Source organism: Vanessa cardui, chromosome 11 (genome assembly GCF_905220365.1).
Source record: "Vanessa cardui chromosome 11, ilVanCard2.1, whole genome shotgun sequence".
Lineage (NCBI taxonomy): Eukaryota > Metazoa > Arthropoda > Insecta > Lepidoptera > Nymphalidae > Vanessa > Vanessa cardui.
The window spans coordinates 1,539,635-1,562,186 of record NC_061133.1 but is presented as its reverse complement, the minus strand read 5'-3'; the positions used below and the strand labels follow the sequence as shown (position 1 = coordinate 1,562,186).

Genomic DNA, 22,552 nt, shown 5'->3' with positions numbered 1-22,552 from the left:
GGAACTGCGTTACGTAGGGTCCGCCAGATCTAGTTGTATTCAATACAGATATTGATGTCTTTGCAGAATCGCCCTATTAATTCGAGCTTAGACTCCAAAATATTTAGTCACATAGGTAGAACTGTATTTTATCCTTACCTAGTATTCCTTACTATATTATAATGACTATAAATTAGTATTGCCAACTTTCTACCGTCCAAGAATAAATATTTCCCTTTCCTATTCTGTGTACATCGATACATTCTTTTAAAAAAATCGGTATCTTGTTAAACTAAAATAAGATCATTTAGACTTATATGTACATCGTACAAACATATAATATTACAGCGTAGAAAGATACATAGACGAAAATAAATATGGGGTTAGGACAGATTGAGCTCAGTTCACGTTATATATTTACACTTGGTAGTCCTTGATAAATATATCTTCATTTATAATACAAAATATTTCCATATATATCATTCAAATTTGTATCCAAATTTTTAAAACACCTGCGCGAACTTTCAACCTCCTTATATTATTTAATTCATAGATTACTCTAGATTTTGACCAATGATGTCGCATCAAATTTCAGATTTACTATTTGTCTACTTCTATAATTGGTAGGAAAACAAAAAGTTGATTTCATTGGCTTAAAAAAATAATGTGCACAATTGCAACTCCCTAGACAAATAACTTAAAATTAGCTATATTTGGTTGCAATCAATCTTGCACCAATTAAAAAAGGTTATATTTTTGACAGGCATTCATTACAGAAATGGCGAGTCGAACGTAAATGTTTAATAATCTTAAAATTAAATTATTATTAAATATTTGCGTTGCACTTTAATGTTTTAAATTAGCTTGAAAATTGTAGACTCAAACCGTTAAAAGTGATTTAATAACAGTCCAGGAACTAATTGCTAAATTGTTTGAGAAAGATTTATTTTAAACTAGCCGCCCTGAGTTCGCACACTGCAAAAACCTCTATATCTATATTTTTTCTCTACTACATTGTGCATGTATTATGCGTATAAACTTTTGTTTGAATCAATGTATTCCTTTAAAAAAACCGCCAAGTCCATTGAGTAATTTTAACGATCTAAGCATACATAGGGACAGACAGAAATAAGTGACTTTATTTTATTTATATAGTGATATAAAACTTGGAAACAGTAGCGGATTTACAAATCTGCCGTTAGTAGGCTAGTTGGCTATTAAATTTTTGCCGCCCCTCCTTATTTTTGCAGTGATATTTCTGTCAGATCCTATTATTTTTCCAACCCGCTATATAGTGACGAGTATACGGATTACGGACGTAATGTGTATTATATTTTTTTTGTAATTTCTGTAAGATAATAACAAATTTGGGCTAAATTTGCCGCCCTAGGCTCCAGCCTACTTAGCCTATTGGTAAATCCGCCACTGCTTGGAAAGATAGAAAGAGACGTAGATATATTTTGAATAAAAAGAAAAATAGTTTGTCCTAACCATCGCAATTATACTTTCAACATTCAAATAACAATACCCTTATGGTCGTGTTAGTGTCGAATGAAATTTAAAAATAACTTCTGGTTCCAAAATCCGTTGCGTAATTTTAAAGATCTAACCATACGTAGGGACAGACAGTGATAATGTCGTAATCTCTTGTAGTTTTGAGCAATATGCAAAATTAAAACAACTGTGGAATCGTGGAATAAAACTGAATACCGTGCTCCCTATAAAAAGTATATTTACAAGTAGCAAAGTAAGAAACGCGATGTGATTTGTTTACCTTTCCTCCTTGTCTCGGAAATTTGTTATTGTGAAGCAAATGTAAGTTTTCCCACTCTATAAAAAACTGACAACAGGGGTTTGGATGGGGAAACTTAGTGTTTTCCAAACATTTATTTCTTAAATCAAACTTACTTCTACAACTCGAGCATTCCTCGGCAAAATGAATGGAACCGGAATAGCTACTAATAATAATTCGCATTAAATGATTAAAGATATAAATGTTGATGACCGTTAAATAGCTGTTTTAATTATCATAGTGGTTACCGTGGTCGCATCTGCCTTTTAACCGACAAATATAATTGTATTGGAATGTCACATGTACACTACATTAGGTATATTTCCGTTAAGGATTCAGGACGAGTGTAAATTTAAATTACAAAACTAGAAAATTCATTTTTATTTAAAAAAATCATTATTTGTTTTCTTTCTCGATTTGAATTTGAAAAACGGTTGTTTGAAAAACGGCTCATTAAAATCACTAGTAATTCATTGTAAAAATCAGTAAATTTTTAGTTATTATATTAGTTAATACGCGTGAAGTGATGAAAATTTTTAATTAAGTAGATATTTTTCTAAGTGAAATCGGCGTTATGACAAAAATTTCAAGATCTAATTTGTGTGCAACGTAAGTACATTTTAATGACAAATTTTCGACGCAAAGTTTCACTTAAATTAAAAAGCGTAAAGTTATTAACTGGCACGACCATTTTCTGTTTAATATTTTGTTTAAAGACGTACGTTTTAGTGTTTATTATAATGTAAAACTGGGGTTAAAGTACTCTAAAATGGAATTTAAACATTATGATAACCTGAAACTGATTACTGAGAAGTTCCTTGTAATATTGAAACCTTTTTTTGTACATTAGCTCTTTGTCCCGTTAAGTACAGATTTCAGTTGACGTCTCATCGTAATTTATAAATTAAATCGTTCCTAAAGGGTTACTTGATAACGAAGACAGCGCTAAACAGAGGTCAGAACCTCTGTTCCTCTGCAAATAACTAATATTTATCATTTATTTTGAAGTGCGCTATAAGTGTCCAGTCCACTTCTAGTAGTAACGAATTAATAAAATTTTGCTGTACTATTATTTATAACTGAAGTAATATCATAACAAAAATAATTATTAAAAAAAAAATCGGGTAGTTTTGTAAGATGATTGCTATGAATGAAAGATTTTTTTTTTAATATTAGTTATTTTCAGCGGTCAGAGGATGGTTGAGGCACAAACCGTAAAGCTTCGTGAATGTCATATATATGTTTGCACTGTCTTTGTTCTTCTTTTAAACAATACATCTTATTTTTTATATCATTTTATGGGTTTTGGTATTGAGCATCTACAAAATAGTATTTTTTCTTTTCTTTTACTCTTATCTTTGACTTAAAACTTTTATTACCCATGTAATAATAATAATATTTTTCATTTTTCTATGTCGTTTAAAACTTTTTAATTATAGCGATTTAAAGTTCAAAATGTTTGACAGTGAAATATATAAGAATGCCTCAAGAAGCGTTATAAATAGGTATTAAGATTATACTAAAAAAACGTAAACTCTTAATAAAAGGTCAGATACACTTTTAAATCGTCTAAGATTTGAATAATAGAATTGTATTCGTGATGCTGGCTTGTTATATCCTTGTCAAGGCGACTTGAGCATTTTTATTGTTATATATAATGATTTTCCTCACGGTTTAATTACTCGAGCGGCCTTAGAGTGCATCATTTTGCGACCTACAGATAAACGTGTGGGCAGAGAGACGTTGGATTCTTTAATAACCTATTATAGTTAGTCACTCTTTATAATCTGCACGCGATAGACGTTTCAATGTTTAATAAACAATTAATCGTTATAATTGAAAAAAATCTGCGCACTTAGTGTATGTGTTGATTTATGTTTTGCTTCTAAATGGGTCGTGAGTTACAATGTTTAATCGTTTAATCTTCTAATTTCGTTGAATTATGTCACTGCATGACGTATCGCAGCATATCATAGATACTAACATTTAAATGTATGCATGCAGTTACACTGGACGTAATCTGTGCAGTGCATGGAAGTGTAGAATAATTTATGCACATCGATCCAATGTTACACCCACGTCTAATAATGATCTCTTGTTCGTTTTGTGTACACTGAGTGCCCTAAATTCAGGTCGTTGCGTTTTACTTGTCAAGTTGTAAATAAAACATTTTGTGCAATTACAGTGTCGCTCAATTTACTATAATGGAGTTAACTAAAGTGGTAAAGTTTATTTCTTGAATCATTTAAAATTGTTTCTGAAGTACCTATATTTAAAGATATTTTTAATTTGTACGTGTTATAAATAATTAAAATAAATAAAGAGCTCAGTGTAAAGAATAATAAAGACTCAACGCAAATGAATGGCTCTCATTGTACACGACGGTCACCACTGTGAATCTCAAACGAATGTTATGAAAACAACAGAGCTGAAGCGGCTCCTCCCGACGCTCTCGCGCAAGGAGAAGGGGCCGCGCACGCGGACCTCGTGGTACGCGGAGTGCGGCGCGGACGCGGCTCCCCCGCACACATCTACGTCGTCCTGGTAAGTCAAACCCAATGATAATGATAACGTTCTCTCGTGATTACACTTTATTCCAAGTTAAACGTTTTATAGAATGATACTCAAATTTAAGTGCAACCCTAATATAACTGTCTTGTATACTAAATAATAAATTCCCACGCGTTCTTTTTTATCAAACATATTTATTAATTTAAACTACAGGCACATGGGACATAACATCTTAGTTCCCAAGGTTGGTGGCACATTGACGATGTAAGGAATAGTTAATATTTCTTACAGAGTCATTGTCTATGGGTGATGGTGACCACTTACCATCAGGTGGCTCATATGCTCGTCCGCCAATCTATAACATATAAAAAAATTAAAAAAAAAGTATTCTTATTCTTATATTATAATAACCACCTTAATTAAAAAAGAAATACTTATAAAATAAACACCTATAAAATTATAATGTAATAAAATAAATATTATGTCTATTAAAGCTATAAAGACAGTTCAGTGCACTATCTAGTACCATTGTGGAATACTTGGAATTCTGCGAATCAAATTCAAAATATACTCGTAGGGTCCAAGAAACATAAAATACAGTTATATATTCCATCCAGTGTTGTTTTTCTCACATTAATAAAAACAAAAAATATTCACATGACTTACAGTTAACTTGAATTTTAATAATATTTTATACAAAATTTATATAATGTTTTGTGTAAAATATATAAACAATACATTTTATAAAGTAGCCGTTACGAGACAGGTGTAAAATTAATCTCTGTATTTTTTTAAATGTATTAAAGATAATATAAATAATAATACCTTTAAATATATATTATTTGTTGATAAAGTAAATTTATACGAGGCGCTAGAATATTACACCGGAGATTTTGATGATGATCATCGATATGAAACGTGATGACTTGAGAGATCGTTGTGCCGTCACGACGTACCAGTGATCTTACTCCCAGGCGTGCCAATAGATGTTTCACATAGTAAAATGATAACAGACATATATTATGTATAACATGTGATTACAAGCACAATGGACAATGAGCATAATAGGCAACAGTATTAACGACCCAGATCCCAAGCCTGTCAACGTTCAGTCAGGGCAAATCAGCAAATGTTTCGCAGAATTTAATCTTTGACAATTCCTCTGCTATATTTTTTTCACATATTTTATCATTCACAAAACAAGGGACCTGCTTTCAATTGTCAATGAAACATAAAGTAATAGATATGTGTGGAATGGATGGTACAATTTCTTGCATCGCTAATAGTATAATTCATTTTATATGATCGTCCTGATTCGTAAGGATATATAAGTTGATTGCGGATTATAATCTTCGGGCCGGAGCCGTTCAACATGACGCGGCCATTACGCGCTGACTCATAAGCCTGTTCTGCGCGGTTAGGCTCGTCGTAATTTACAAGCAACAGCGAATCTTAACCATCAAACCAAACCTAAAACTTGATGTCACTACGAACATAAACAAACCAATCATTGGTTGGTTTTAAACGAATTCATTTGTTTTCATTCATTCATTCAGAAATAAAATTGATGTCACTTTATTACTGATTGAAAAATTGATAATGATGTCATAATTTATATGCGGTCGATTTCTAGATTTTTAATGAAAGAACTTGCTTACCTCATAATTAAAACAAAGTTTATCTTATAATTTTTATTTTTAAGGCTTTACAGTTTACACGACGCTCATTGTAATTATGAATAGCGCCAACAATTTCCCGCCATGACGATGATCTGTAAATTTTTATGTTCCCAGATAAAAAAGACAAGATATGATTATTATACAAAGTGACAGATACTCATCTGTCGTTCACAGATAAAAGTTGTTTTTTTTTATATAATATTCATACAGTATTCGATACCAACTACCAGATCCTTAAGGAATCTTACACAACAAATCTATAATGAATATCATACATAGGTTACTCAAGCTCTCGACTAATTAGGTATTTCGCGTCAATTCGATAAATATTGTTTATTTTCTCTTTTGGTCGTCTTATGGTTGGAATAGGCTTTATATCGATCGTAGGATTGTCTTTACTAACTACATCATCAAGAATACATACATAACAAGTCTACTAAAAGAGTACATACTCAAATACATATAACATTTTTTTTTCTTATTAAGTTAGTCATAACAAAAAAAAAGAATAGTGTTTCATATATAACATTAGTAAAGCGTCATTTCTCATTTCCGCTAATCGCCCGTAACTTGACACACCAATGAATTTAATGTGTACATATACCTACATAGTCGTATCTTTTGTTGGATGGTCATCACGGAGTTACGAATCCTCTCAGTAATATTTTGTCGTTTTGCCGTTCAGTGACGGTAATTGTTTACAAATTTTCGTGGAATTTCAGTGGTTATTCATTTTTATAAGAATTAAAACAGATGATCACAAAATTGTTCCTGACACCAGGGTCGTAACCTGCCCCCCCCCCCCCCCTCCATATAAATCTGTAAAGGTCAGAAATCAAACATTTATTATGAATATCTATTTCTTACTGACAGTTCCATATTAATATTAAAGTTATTTTATTTTACTTTCTTCCGTAAACATAATATTTACACGTTTGACAATTTTTATTCAATATTTATCAGGTTATAAAATTGCACGTTCAGGTTTTACTGCATACTTTTTATGTACTTAATATCTTTTAAAAATCAGTGCAGACCGGTTCGCGCTCGAAAACCGTTTTTTTTTTTTTATAACAATCAAACGCAAAGATACAACGGGCGTTGACGGTTATCGGTTATTTTACGTTTTTTTTAAGAATCACGGTATTGTTTTAAAATTTCACGATTAACTCTCGAACGTTGTGAAATTGTTTTTAACCGTTATTATTATTTGCATATTGTAATTCATATCGCGATCCCAGACTTTCTCTCAACTTTAACCTTAAACTTCTTATCTCATTTAACCGCGAAGAATCTGAATGAACGTGAATAAAATTGATAAATCAAATACGACTCTGTATCGTCATTTTACGTGCTGCTAACTTTATTGATTTGTATCTAAAGATGTGTTTCTATGTGAGAATCGTGAGTGATTGATGTAATCGTTTTCGATATTTGAATTTTTGAATTCGACGTTGACCATATCGGTTGCTATTCTAGGTACGCGGAAGCCGGCCTATACCAGGCTGGTAACATCTCGTCGTCGTCGGGTGCGTCCTCGGGCTCGCACCCAGCGTCGCCGCTCCCACACTCGCTGTTCACCCACGAGCCGCTGTACCAGTTCTACAACGCCGCTAAAGTCGAGGTAAACTTTCAAAACGTTGCTAATCGAATTTAAATTAAGTGTTTCCTTTTTAGTGCATCTACTCGGTTACGCAGATATACCGTGTCTGAAATTGCTTAAAGGAATTATATTAATAGTGAAACTTATTCAGATCAAATTCAGTTTTACAGTGCGTCAAGGCTAGCCTACAATCTGGTACAATTATCATATACCAAATATTTTATTCATACTAATATCGTAAACGGAAAGAAACAATATTTACAGATAAGAAACGATTTCTTCAAAAATACTTCATAAATAACTTGATGATGTAGAATTACAATGAAATAGAGGTTCTGAATGACGTTTGGTAAATCTAAGAAATTGCGTCGACGACGTAGATGAGTCAATTCTTGCGTTCCTATTAATCAAATTTCCCGGTGGTTTGACACAATTACAATTACAAAGGGAAATGTTCGTTTAACGTTTACAGTTTAATAAAGTGGGTTATCAAAAATATTTTGTTGTACCGTAAACATACTGGCCAGTACAATAAATTTAATTGGTTAATGAAACGTCAAAACAAACAGTTTTATCTTGTTTAGTGTGTTAATTGAGACACTAATTGCTCGGTAATTGATGTAACCTCCAACAACGCTAAACTTGACCTTACATCTCCATGTTTGTCGATCGCGTTAGTGGTCTATTAGCGTCACGATTACAGAGATCCAATTCGTATTTATGACCATAGTGTTTACGGAAGTCATATTCGTGAATACATCATTGCGCCTGTTGAGGTAAATGTCGCGTTTGTTTTGATAATGTGTATTATATAACTAGTAATAATTCAGTTACACGGATATACCAATCAATCAATCGAATTACTTATTACAACTCTGTTGTATGTATTATGTACACAACTGTTATATAACTTATTAGCGCGTACAGGCTCGGCTTCGCACGGGTGCAATACTAAATATACTACAGAATTTGTTTATTTACGACGTCACATTAAAAACTTCTAAAATTATCAGTGTTCTTCTACTTCATTGTGTGTCTATTATACACAAAAACCCTCCTCTCGAATCACTGCATCTATTTCAAAAACCCCATCGAAATCTCTTCCGTAATTTTAAAGATCTAAGCATACATAGGGACAGACAGCGGTAAGCGATTTTGTTTTATACTGTGTAATGATAATGATAACGAGTCGAGATGGCCCAGTGGTTAGAACGCGTGCATCTTAAACGATGATTGCGGGTTCAAACCCAGGCAAGCACCACTTTATATATGTGCTTAATTTGTGTTATAATTCATCTCGTGCTCGGCGGTGAAGGAAAACATCGTGAGGAAACCTGCATGTCCCTAATTTCATCAAAATTCTGCCACATGTGCATTCCACCAACCCGCATTAGAACAGCGTGGTGGAATATGTTCCAAGCCCTCTCCTTAATGGAAGAGGAGGCCTTATCTCAGTAGTGGGAAATTTACAGGCTGTTACTTTCACTTTACTTGATAATGATATTTATAATATGAACGATATTTAGTCGGCGTGCCGCGAGACGGGCGACTCGGACTCGGACGCGTACGAGGCCGGCGGCGGCGGGTCGACAGCGGGCTCCACCGCAAGCTCGACCCGCCCCTCCGCCATGGCGCTCGTGGCGCCGCGCGGGCCCGCGCGCACGCTCTGGTGCGAGGTGCCCGAAGTCGTCAACTCGGCTGTGCTCAGTGAGTCATAAATACGTAAAAATATTTGATTATCGCTTTTCTTATTGTATCGTAGGCTGACGGTTATTTAGCCTACCTGATGGTAAGTGGTCATCCGTAGACCTTAACCTAGAGACTGCGCTTGTTACAACCGTAATAAAAGTAACGGTAGTAGGTACCTTATAAGTGGGTGGTATATGCCCAGACGGGCTTGCACAAAGCCCTAACATTATTCCAAGCCATTCAACCGAGTAAACTGACATAGCACGTGAGGATATTACACAAAATAACAGCAAGAATATCTCCTATAAAAAATAATATTAACAATTATATAATTGAGCCAAAGAATATACAACAAATAAAGAACAAACAGACATTTCTTGTGTTCGAAACTGTTATTCCTGTCCCTTTGATTTGTCAATTTTTTTAATATAATGTAATCCATAACTGTTATTTTATAGTATTTTTATGAATCAGGTTCGCTGGCACCGGCTCAGAAGCGACTCCAGGAGGCGAAGTTCGAACTTCTGACATCAGAAGCGTCGTATCTCAACTCACTGAACGTCCTCGAGACGCACTTCATCTCGCACCCCGCCTTCCGCGACCGCCACGTGCTCCCCAGGGACGACTGGGAAACGCTGTTCTCCGCCATCATATCGGGTAATAGATAGAACCGTTTGTTAAAAATATTATTAAGACTAAATTAATAAATAAATCATACTATTCATTAAAAGAGTACTTTTTAGAAAGAAACGCCTGGAGTTAGGCTCGGGTTCCATGATAGGACGCTAATTACTGTCAATAACAGCATTGTAAATGTGTTTATTTGAAAAGAGCAACTATGCGAGTTTCTTGCCGTTTCTTCTCGCTAGAAGCTGCTTTCCGAAACGGTGGTAGTATTTGATTATTGACGATTCAAAAACGCTTCATTGTGAAGTTTACTTGAATAAAATTGATTTGATTTGATTTGATTTGATTTGTAAATATAGAGAGATAGCTAGGGTATCAAACATTTGAAATCAGTTATTATTACATTTGTGAATATAATGTAGATACATATTTTTATCAGGTGTGTTTAAAGCAACCAATATTATTTTGTGATCAATAAATAAACTGACTAGTAATGACCGTAATAAATGATCTGATTTTTCAACTTATGATTACTACTCATATGGTGATATTTTAATATTGTTTATATTGTTAATAATATAATTTGTTTTTTTTTTTCCTAGTGCGCAAATGTTCTCAAATTTTGATGACGGAATTAGAAAAGTGCTGGCAAGAGAATATCTTGCTCCAAGACATATGCGACATCGTCCAGCGCCACGCCGAAGCGCGATTCCACTCGTACGTCAAGTACTGCGAGAACCAGCCGCTTATGGTCAAGACGCTGCAGCGCTTGAGAGAGCGCCCGTCCTTCGCTGCAGCGCTTAGAAGGTATGCTCATCACTTTACAGCAAAAAAGTTTGTAGTCTAACTACTCGATATTGCTCAAAGAGAGTGAAAGTAAAAAGTAAAGTAACAGCCTGTAAATTTCCCACTGCTGAGATAAGGCCTCCTCTTCCATTAAGGAGAGAGATTGGAACATATTCCACCACGCTGTTCCAATGCGGGTTGGTGGAATGCACATGTGACAGAATTTCGATGAAATTAGACACATGCAGGTTTCCTCACGATGTTTTCCTTCACCGCCGAGCACGAGATGAATTATAAACACAATTAAGCACATATATATAGTGGTGCTTGCCTGGGTTTGAACCCGCAATCATCGGTTAAGATGCTCGCGTTCTAACCACTGGGCCATCTCAGCTCTAAAGAGAGTACCAAGTATGAAGTGCCGATCTATTTTTGTCCTTAGACTGGAAAGCCAACCGGCGTGCCAGAGCCTGTCGCTGCACTCGTTCCTGCTGCTGCCCATGCAGCGCGTGACGCGCCTGCCGCTGCTGCTGGACGCCGTGCTGCGCAACCTGGCGCCCGCCGACGACGAGTACCGCGGCTGCATGCACGCGCTCGCCACGCTCAACGACGTGCGTACCGCATACTGTGCACGTGCTAGCCCGTGCCGTGGAGCCACTCGGCCGTCTAACCGGTTTGCCCGCTGTGCGCAGTTCGTGTCGCAGTGCAACGAGGGCGCGCGCAACACGGAGCGCGTGGAGGAGATGTGGCGCGTCGCGCGCGACATACACGTGCCGCCCGCGCTGCGCCGCGCGCCCGAGCTCGGCCCCGCGCTCTCGCGCCGCGACCGCAGGTGCGCACGCACACACGAGCGCACACACGCACACACATTCACACACCACACACGCAATCTCACACACGCACTCACACACAGGCACACACGCACTCACACACACGCACACGCACTAACACCCACGCACTCACACACACGCACTCACACACACGCACTCACACACACGCACTCACACACACGCACTCACACACACGCACTAACACACACGCACACTCCACATAATTACACACTTATTAGAGGATTGTGATAATAATGTCGCCCGTTGTATTGCAGACCAATTCGCTGGCTAGTCCGCTCGGGGGAGATGACGCAGCTCCTCTGGAAAAACGATGAGCTGAAACTTACCTTCGGCAAGAAGTTCCACAAAATACCGCTGCACCTCTTCCTCTTTAACGATCACCTCGTTATCACGAAGAAGAAGGGGTGAGTCGAATATCTTACTAATTAAAACGTAGATTGTTACAATAACACAGGCGCACCAACTCTGATCCTGAAATGCCACTTCTACCTTCTAATGATCCTCGATGGCTTACATCAAATCTGTATTTTAAAAAACACGTCGTCTACCTAATCATCACTACATTATGATTAAAAATAAATATTTCTGAATTGCAAGCGCTCTCAAAGTTGTCTATGGTCCGTCGATAACACTGTAACCCGTATGTGTCGCCAGCGAGGACTCGTTCGTGGCCGTGGACCACTGCGCGCGCTCGCTGGTGGAGGTGTGCGCCAGCGACGCGGCCGCCGGCGCCAAGCACGCGCTGCTGCTCACGCTGCTGGAGAACCACGAGGGGCGCACCATCGAGATGGTACGGCATGACCACATACTATAGAGTCGAGATGGCCCAGTGGTTAGAACGCGTGCATCTTAACCGATGATTGCGGGTTCAAACCCAGGCGAGCACCGCTGATTCATGTGCTTAATTTGTCTTTATAATTCATCTCGTGCTCAGCGGTGAAGGAAAACATCGTGAGGAAACCTGCATGTGACAAATTTCACAGAAATTCTGCCACATGTGTATTCCACCAACCCGCATTGGAACAGCGTGGTGGAATATGTTCCAAACCTTCTCCTCAAAGGGAGAGGAGGCCTTTAGCCCAGCTGTGGGAATTTACAGGCTGTTGTTGTTGTTGTTGTTGTTGAGCACATACTAACGAATTCATTTCATTTCCTATGTCAACACTTTTCATTTCTCTCTGTAATTCGTCTTTTGGATTGAGACGCTCTCTAACCCATGCCAAGCGGTCAAGAAGTAGAGACTGTATAGTAGAGCGTGCGTGCGTGCGTGCGTGTGTGTGCAGCTGGTGTCGTGCCCGAGCGAGACGGACGCGCGGCGCTGGGCGGAGGCGCTGGCGCCGCCGGCCGCGGGCGCGGGCGAGACGCTGTACGCGGGCTGGGACTGCCCGCAGGTCACGGCGCTCTACGCCTACGCGCCCGCGCAGCCCGACGAGCTGGCGCTGGCCGAGGGCGACGTCGTCAACGTCACGCGCAAGACCAGCGAGGGTGAGTGCGCGCAGCGTTGGGCCAGTACCTCCCATTAATTTAACCATCAAAAAGTTTGGGACTCCTATTGGGTTGAAAAGACAGACTTCAATTACATTAGCAGCGGTTCAATTATTTAAATTCTGAGAGAGTATTTTCGGTTAAAGTAACTTACAACTGATGAAAAAATTGTCGATGTTCCCCGAATCAACATAATATCAGTTTATGTGATTTCGTTTTTTATTTATGACATAACTCTTTTCGGGCGCAACAATGCAGTGTTGTCAGCACTGCATTCAATGTATGTGAATAAGACACTAGAGCTAAGGGTGTCGGTCGGCCCGCAGGCTGGTACTACGGCGAGCGCACGCGCGACGGCGAGGCGGGCTGGTTCCCCGGCGCCTACACGGCGGAGATCGCGTCGCAGCACGTGCGCGCGCGCAACCTGCGCCAGCGGTACCGCCTGCTGGCGCTCTCCGCCACCTACCTCGGACAGAAGAAGCGCGCCGTCTGACCACCCGCCGCTGCCATTGCGAGCCCTCGATGACCTGGAGCCAACGATTTCGAAAAAAAAAATCAATATTGATGACATCGTACGAATTCATAAAAGATTAATAATCATATAAAATTAATAAAACAAAAAAGTGCTACTTAAAACAACGCTATTCACATCGTCCTTTAATAAATATCCTCTTTTATGTTTCAGTTTGATTTAATTACAGTAAGGAAATTTAAAAATTTTATATGTTCTTAACTTATTAAAATTATGAAAAAAATGTAAAGTTCAAAAAGTTTAACGGTATGTATCATTTTGTATAGTATATTTATAAGATGCGATTGTTAATAAGTAATAAGTATTATTTCACATTAATCACGACCGTGTTTTAAGAATAAAGTGTTTCCGTCCAGAAACTGCCTTTTGTAATTATAAGACAATTTTTGGAGTATTTAATGCCTGGAAATTTATCAGATCGTTGTTATATACATTGCACCAAGTTTTGCATAGTTTAATGTTGGTGCTTTTAAATTTAGTATATTAAATGTATAATTATTTTAAATACGATACGCCGATGTGTAGCTAATTTACTAACGTAAGTATGCGAAATGTACAGTTACGAATGAGATTCACGGAAAATTATTGTATAGAATTGTTTTTGAAAAGAAAAATTAATATTTAGTTTTAGTATATTAATAAATAAAATATACACATTTAGAATGTTTATGTTTAACAGTTGAAAACTTCAAAGATAATGATTAGAATATTTTTAAAACTTTCTAAATTTAGTTCTAGATGTGTATGATTTAAGACTTTAGTTTAAACATACATGTACGTATACCATTCACTCGGTCGCTGATTCATAAATTAACTAGTCAAATAGCGGACGAGTGGAATTTGAATATTATTAAAAAAAGTTAAGACAGTTTACAATACAGATTCCACCAACATTCCCTTTTTATCAAAACCTTTTTTATTTCGTTAAGAAAGTTGCACTATAAATTTTTGTTCAACATATGTCTATGTAGTATCTTAAATTATTTTAATGAATGTAAAAATCTAGACATAATATTAATTAAGATCATGAAACAGAGTAATTTACATCAAATATAATTTTATAAATATAAAGACTTTTATTTATTATTCCAACAAATTTAGTCAATTTCTACAATTAATATATTTAATTGTAATTATTATTAAATAGTATTTATTATTCTCAAAATTATCTCTACATTCATGTACACCAACACCAATGTGTATATTATATACTTTTGATGATGATGGTGTAAATTTAACAGCAATGGAAATAACATAAGGTAAGCAGAAAACTCATATAAAGTAGATGCATAGTATTTATTCAAGCCTCTACCTTCACAAGAAAAGCGCTGTCTTTATTCATTGGTGGATTAATGTTACATTACAATTCGGTAAATGTTGATTGGCATAAGATGTAGATCTTTTTTAGTAGCTTTTTCGTTTTTTTTGTGTCCAAATATAAGACATTTCACATGCCTAGGGAAAGGTTTCTCCGGGTACAACTTAATGGTTCAAACATAGTTTGCATGTGTGCATCAAATAATATTATAATTATACAAAAATAAAAAAACTCATTGCTTATCTTGTACTTTATTGTTTTATATGATTTTCGTCATCATAAGGCAATTTTAACTTTATACAAAACTAGGACTTTTTTTAAACTCATAACACCAATCAATCCTTCTTTAATAAATGCATACAAAAAATATTTTCATTCGATTTACATTACAAATTTTTGTTAATTTAACAACAATAAAAAATATTTGAAATATAAAAAAGTAAAAATAAAAACAAAACAAAATACAACTTTTTAAAAATATCTTACCAAATTCTATTTTAACTAATATTTTCGATCTTATTATTTTAATCTATTGTATATTACACTAATTATGATTATGGTCAAGTAAATAAAAATAGCAAAAAAGAGATCAGTTAGTAAACAGAAATAACATTAACAAGGAATGAGTTAATTCAGTCAAGAGTTAATTGTGTCTTTTTCTTATCATAGAATATTTAAAAATTTATATTCTTGTTTTAGAAGAGTTTTCCTTAACTTCGAAGAGTTTTCTTACAAAATAGACTTGCAGTGTGCCTGTTGCTGCAACTGCTATGATTTGTATGAACGACCACCTGAAAATAAAACAATAACTAATCAATATGATAATGTTTTGATAAATAACATGGATACTGTAGCTTCTATAGATAAATTTAAAAAAAAAAAAATCACATTTCCCAAATTATCTGTGTACAAACAGAAATCACAAAAGTCTTGGTACAAAAAAAAAGTACTCTCTCAGTCATCATTCTTATTTACTTTAAAGTTATTTCTGCACAACCGAGTAGAAAGGACCTCTCAAACATATTCGGAATATAATTTTAAATAGTGGGCAATAAGAAAGTAGAAGTCAAGCAGAGGACTACAGAGATGGTGCATAAAATGCAGGGCCAAAGATTTGTTGTAGTCAGTTTTATGTCTAACTCATTTGATTTAAAAGTGAAAGTTCAAAAACAAGTTCATCTAAGTGCTGGAATAACTAAAGGCAATATGGAATGTGGGGTCATTGTACTCAAATAAAACATTGCCACTTGTGTAACTTTTCACACCTTTCTAATTCCAATATAATTTAGTATAATGATTATAATGCTTCGTTTACTACCCATCCATTTATATACAAGAATTTTTAATTTTCAATTTTTGTACTTTATAAACCAATATCTAAGTATGAGACCTACTAATTGCAATCTGACGATAACATAAACAGCATGATTCTTACGACATATTCAATTGGCTTACACTATATACATACCTTAATACATAAGCATTATTGTCTACTAATAGATTATAATCTCGAGATTCTCTTGCTCTGGAATGATATTGATATTGTAATATGTCATTGACATTGCGCTCCACAAATTGAATTGAATTCTGGAACAATAATAAACACAGTTAAAATAAATGACATAGAAATTTATATTTTTATAATATTGAATACAGTTTGTTTTACTAACTTTTTATTTAAAATTATATGTAATTAAAAAACTTACCGTGAAATTCTTAATATTCATATCAAGCTCCTCTACCTCCTTTGCATATTGCTCCCATTTATCGTACCTAATCACAGATAGGTACAAGTTGACTAGTTTTCCAGCAAACCTTGAGAACTGGTTGTCTATACACACGGCATAATAGCCACCAGAGCTTGACTGGTCCGCATACTCCGCACTCTGGCGCCACTCGTATGGGTGCACTATCTGCCCATTAGGGTGCCGAACCGCAAACCCACACATTCCGTCGCCTCCTTTTAACACCTACCATCAAAACAAACCAAATCTGTTTATTTATTGCTACTTTGAGTAATCACATATGTTTTAATTGGAGAAAAAGGCTAATTACTTGATAACTTGCGTAAAAAGTAGCGCCCTGTTGGACATACTGAAAATAACAATCTTCCTTGCCAGCGTCGATGTGTACTTTGTAATCCATGGTGACTGCTGGTAGGTTTTCGTACCATGGTGTCGGTGACGAAGAGGATGATTCGCCGACATGTGATAAAATTGTAAATATTAGTGTTATTAAAGAAAACATATGCCACGTCCTATGAGCCATTTTTAAAATCTGACGTGGGTGATGAAAGGTGAAACGGTTAAATTGTCAAAATGACTATAAGCATAATATTTGTATTCTGTGCAGTAACTGCACTGTAAGAAAAAATTAGGTAGATAAACTTCCCAAAGAAAAGAAAACATCATAATTTGTATCATCTTGTTCTACACCTTTTACCTATTTTAAACATTAAATAAATACACATAGATTATTATTAAAGATTAAAATTCAAATACTTGAATTCTATATCAAGCAATAATTCGTTTTATCTAATAGAGATTATATTTTTTATTTGTTTGTCATCGTAATCTTTTTATTACTACCCTACCTTTTTAGTATGATTACAACTAATTTGACCATTAATCTCATTTTAATCAGGATAGTCCCATTTTTATTCTCCATTACACTGTACCTGAAATTTCATCGGCTTGAGATGACTAGCTTTTAACTTTTAATAAGATTTTCAAGACCGATTAAAATAAACTTTAGAAATTATCTTTAATTACTAAATAGTGTTGATGAAAACTATTTTTACTTTAGAAATTGTAGCACTCTTTGTGAACAACAGAAATATGAATCTTATTATTTTATTAAGTATTTTGTCTGTATGCCTTAGCACTGCAGCCTATTTTGTACTTGAAACATACCAAATTTTAAAAACTTGTTGATCAGCTGTTCTGTCAGCTGTGTGCTGAATATTATTGATGTTTTTATGTTTGTTGTAACAAAATATTATTTATTTACATCACAACAGAAAAACAAGAGTTTTGTAACTGTACTTAAATTTTATGGTGTAAATAATGAAAGCTAGATATTTAACATTCTTCTCATATATAGGTACAAAATTTAGGTTAGTGTCGGTTCGAACGTTCTATTTTAACTTATAGTGACCTTTCTTTTAATATAAAAACAACGCGACAGGTCCTCCGAAAAACTATGGCTTAAAGATGGTCGTAACTATCCTGATACCGAAAGCGTCCAGGGATTAATGGAAATATCCTTACTGAAATTGAAGCCTTTAAATTATCCTAACCTCTATCTATCGAGCCGGTAAGTTTGTTACTCAAGTAGAATTAAAGTATTAAACTTATACAAAAAAAACAAATTAACTAAAAAATAATAATGATACCTGTAGAACAACATTTATATTGGTTTTTGACTTCTAATTACAGTTATTATACTTTTTTTATTCTTACAGCACAGATGGTGGAGTGCATGCATTGAATTCCAGTGCGCACTTTGACTTGGAAAGACGTGGGAATTATATATATGATACACAGTTCATCATTAACGAAATTAATAGGTTTTTCTCAAAGAATCAAATAAGTATATATGTTAAAGAGGTTTTACGAGTTAATGATAATTTTAATGCCAGGTTTAATGCTACGTCAAGGACATATTTGTACAGGTTAGTTAAAAATACATCTACTGTTTTAATGTTTCTAATAAGTGTGGGATGCAATTCTGCTGTAAAAAAGAAAAAAATAACATACTAATGAACCAAGATAATCTGATTCAGAGTAATCATTTTAAAATATCATCAAACACTGGCTAACACAAACTGTAAACGAAATTTATAAAAAATGTTTGTGATTTTATATTTCCAGATTGGCACTACTAAAACCGGAGATTCAGATTGATGAAAACAATTACAGTATACCTTCATTGATACCAATAGAGGAATGGAGAAGGTGTGACTTTATAAGGTAAATCTTATTTGAAATAATAGTGTAGCTAAATTTTTAATTATATATTATTGTTGTCTTAAATTTTCGCGATTATTACACATTTAAATAAAACTTTATAAATAAATAAATAGCACTTTGCAGTCTACCCGTGACCACAAACACTGCAAAGTGCTCGAAACGTCGGGATGTTTAAAAAATAATTAATATACGCGATTCATCCGTTATAATTAGTTTTATTTAAATTATATATTATTATTAAATAAGTTCAATTAGACAATACACAAAATTATTACCATATAATATTGGTCCTATGCAATGTATTTTATCAATGAATACATCTAATAAACTATATACATAATTAATAAAATAAAAGTATTGAGGTTTTAAAGACTGCTTTGGAGGATATTGCACGAATTGATGATGCAATGCCTTTCATTAGATGCTGAGATTTTTTTGACACAAGATCTTAATTGGCCTGAAACTATTTGAACCTGTGGCTTTAGGATTTGTAAATAGCAAAAGCATACTGAATAGAAATATACAGACTCTAAACTTGGAAAACTTCAATCATTAAACACCTATGTCTTGCAAACAAGTTTCTTCATTTATTGGTATTAGTTTTAAGAGATCTTCTACATTTGTTGTTAAAGTCAAGTAATGCTATTGCTTGAAACAAATGCGGACAGGTGTAACATTTATCATTTTTATCTTACAGATCAAAGGAATTTGACATAGAGAAATTCAAGGAAGGCGCGAAATATTTGGTCGGCTATCATGACTTCACGACTTTCAAGAAGTTCGACAAATTGAAACAGAATAAGCACAACCGACGTGAAATTAAATCAATAGATGTGAGACCGGGCCGACCTTGCGTCACGACATACACGAGTCAGAGTAATAGCTGTTTTGATTATTGGGACATAACGATAAAAGGACGATCATTTGTACATAACCAGGTAAATATATTACTGCTCGTGGCTTAAAACGCTCAAAAAGTCATCGTGACTTTTATTGTCAATAAGCTATTTGACAATGCGAAAAATAAGTTGTGAATTATTGTAATCAGTGTATATTATGAGTTTAAAAATGGTTATTAAATTAAATTATAAGTTTAAAAACAAACGAAAGTTGAAAATAAAGCCTAATTTATTCAAAAATCCATAAATAAAAATGCATTTTTTCAAACGTTTGTCACGTGACACAAAACGCTTCTGATTGGCCGGGCTTATGATGAAGTCACTTTCTTGTAAACTTTGCTTTTCTACTATATGTACCACAGATAATACAGGAAAGTGACGTCACCGACCCCATTGCAGCGTCATATTGTTCAAGTAGCGTTTTTGCGCGCTATTTAAATATGGAATTTTTAATTTTTTCGGCAAATATGTACTAGAAATAAAAAACACAACTTTTACTGGGTTCCTTAACTTCTATTAAATAATATAAAATGGATTTAAAAACCAGTCAAATAGCCTATTTCATTTCCAGATACGACGTATGATCGGCACACTCATATCGGTTGCAAAAGGAAAATTAAAACCCGAGGATGTAAAAGTTATGCTACAAGTCCCCTCCAAGCATTCCTGGCACAGCTTCATAACGTGCTGTCCGCCCGACGGGCTATACCTTTGTAACGTAGAATATAACCCAAAAGACTTGGTCTACGACCCAAATAGAAATATAGTTGAGTTGGAAAAAGAGAACGAAGATGAGTTTCTTGAATGAACTAAAGAAGCAAAAAGAACGATTAAAAGGAACGGAAACGGTTGTTACGCGCGCCGATGGTGTCAAATACTTAGAAGGTTCTGGAACATTGGTGGAGTCCAAGTCACCCGGCTTCGTAGTCGATACTAAACCAGACGACATACCTGTTTTAATTGTAGACTATTTATATATAGGTTCACAAGATTGTGCAGTGAAGTGTGTATTAGAGAAATATAATATTAAGCATGTTCTTAGCTTAGGCATTGATTTAGATATTTCTTTTATAAACCATAAGTTCGTTCACATTTTGGATCTCCCAGAATCAGACGTCAGACCTGCCTTAGATGCATGTTTGCCATTTCTGCAAAACGCTATAGAAAGTAAGCAAAATGTATTAATACATTGTAACGCAGGTGTTTCTAGAACTTCGATGGTTGCTATTGCCTATTTAATGCAATATCAATTGTTAGATTATGAGACAGCTTACAATTTTGTGAAGGAAAGAAGACCAGCTATACAGCCAAATGCTGGATTTAAGAAACAGCTATCATCAATGATACCTGGACAAATAATATCTTAGCCTATTATTACTAGTTTTACTTAATGAAATATCCTGCTTTCTAATACACGTTATATATAAATGTTTTGTAGATGTGTAAATGTTTTTATTATATATATGACTTACAAATTGTCTTTTGTATTACATACCTTAAGTACTCTGCTTTATATATCATAATTTATATCACATTATTATTGCATATTATGAATATAGCAGGTGCTATTGAATTTACTTTATTATATGCAATTATTATTGTAATTCTTGATCAGTAATTTGTAAAACTGTAATTAATGTTATTTTATATGGCATAGCATTCAATACTGGCATGTAACACTATTTTATTTTAAATATGATTGAGCTGGCATTAGACAACAAAAGGACGATAGCGGGGCTTTTAACAAAAGATAGAGAGATGGGAGCATCATTGTAAAACGTAATATTATTTTGGCCATTCTGAACTACTGAAATTACAATAGGCTTTCAAATTTAAGATTGATGAGAAAGAATAATGAAACAATGGTAAAGCCGAAACGGTAATGGGCATAAATGGACTGTTAATTTACATCCTCCCACATATAATCCTCATCATATAATTCTCCAAATCAGTTCATCAATGACGAATGAATGGTTAAAAAAATAAAATCCAGTTGATAGCCCTCTTATATTTGGAAGCCGGTTTAAAAATTCGCTGCAAATTACATCAAGTCCTGGTATAACTTTTTACTATGAACAACCTTTTAAAATATGAAGATTTGTATTTTTCTCAACTCATAAGCTACAAATTATTAAATATGAAAGAAATAAAATAAAAAATCTACATTCAAAACAGAACTTTATTAGCTAATAAATAAGACATTAAGTACGATCATCAGTCGTGTAACGTAGAAACTGCAATAACATCTTAAAACTATGCGATGAACACCAGGAAGCGCTCTAAGGTACAGGGTTGTAAAGTAGCACCAACATCACAAGTACTTTTTTATAAACATATATTTATACATTTAATATGTTAAAAAATGTGTGCTTAGTACAAGTAGGCAAAGACGCGACCATCCACTTGCAAATAGGAGCAAAACTGCGGTGGGATATATTAATAAGAAGCGAAAAATCAAAATATAATTGTTTTTACATTGAGGTTAAAAAGTAAACATAATATTATTTCTGCCAAATCTTTAGGGATTATTAGCATTTTGTCCTCATTATTAAGAATATTGCGTTATCTTGTAAATGGATGATCGCTATATATTTTAAGTAAAGAGCTTTATTTATATATTTTGTATAGCTTGGCACATCCAGTGGATCTTATATAAACTTAAATCTATTTGTCATTTATTATTATAATATATCTTCTTATATCTGCTAAATTGAGTTGCAAATGCAATAATAGTATAGTGTTTAATATATAAACAAGTTTTATAGCTTTAGTAAAAGTTAAGGAAAATTATTGAAATATATTGCATTTATCTAAATTTTTATTTAGTTGC

At 34.6% G+C, this 22,552-nt stretch overlaps 3 protein-coding genes across 13 annotated transcripts in view; 2 read left to right on the top strand and 1 right to left on the bottom strand.

The window, feature by feature from the left end:
* LOC124533685 (rho guanine nucleotide exchange factor 15) overlaps nt 1-14,590 on the top strand; it is a 113,801-nt gene extending 99,211 nt beyond the window's left edge. For all 10 annotated transcript variants that reach the window (XM_047109120.1, XM_047109118.1, XM_047109122.1 and 7 more), the window contains 11 exons: nt 4,198-4,315; nt 7,441-7,585; nt 9,091-9,271; nt 9,728-9,910; nt 10,483-10,687; nt 11,109-11,277; nt 11,359-11,498; nt 11,772-11,921; nt 12,172-12,307; nt 12,801-13,002; nt 13,329-14,590. In XM_047109120.1, coding sequence (XP_046965076.1) covers nt 4,198-4,315; nt 7,441-7,585; nt 9,091-9,271; nt 9,728-9,910; nt 10,483-10,687; nt 11,109-11,277; nt 11,359-11,498; nt 11,772-11,921; nt 12,172-12,307; nt 12,801-13,002; nt 13,329-13,495 — 1,796 coding nt within the window. In that variant the 3' untranslated portion in view covers nt 13,496-14,590. The remainder of the gene's footprint in view (nt 1-4,197; nt 4,316-7,440; nt 7,586-9,090; nt 9,272-9,727; nt 9,911-10,482; nt 10,688-11,108; nt 11,278-11,358; nt 11,499-11,771; nt 11,922-12,171; nt 12,308-12,800; nt 13,003-13,328) is intronic.
* Nucleotides 14,591-15,084: 494 nt separating this feature from the next.
* Nucleotides 15,085-17,172, bottom strand: LOC124533821 (transmembrane emp24 domain-containing protein 5). The gene is made up of 4 exons (XM_047109342.1): nt 16,908-17,172; nt 16,559-16,822; nt 16,321-16,439; nt 15,085-15,643 (listed from the first exon to the last, which is right to left on the bottom strand). Exons 1-4 carry the CDS (start codon nt 17,118-17,120, stop codon nt 15,535-15,537), a joined length of 705 nt encoding a protein of 234 aa, XP_046965298.1. The 5' UTR covers nt 17,121-17,172; the 3' UTR covers nt 15,085-15,534.
* Nucleotides 17,173-17,773: 601 nt separating this feature from the next.
* Nucleotides 17,774-20,713, top strand: LOC124533814 (tRNA pseudouridine synthase-like 1). Of its 2 annotated transcripts, none has more exons than XM_047109334.1 (6): nt 17,774-17,954; nt 18,039-18,167; nt 18,316-18,525; nt 18,725-18,823; nt 19,521-19,761; nt 20,294-20,713. In XM_047109334.1, exons 2-6 carry the CDS (start codon nt 18,106-18,108, stop codon nt 20,528-20,530), a joined length of 849 nt encoding a protein of 282 aa, XP_046965290.1. In that variant the 5' UTR covers nt 17,774-17,954; nt 18,039-18,105; the 3' UTR covers nt 20,531-20,713. The 2 variants fall into 2 exon arrangements, with proteins under 2 accessions (XP_046965290.1, XP_046965289.1); XM_047109333.1 differs by having other exon boundaries at nt 17,774-17,967.
* Nucleotides 20,714-22,552: the final 1,839 nt, after the last annotated feature.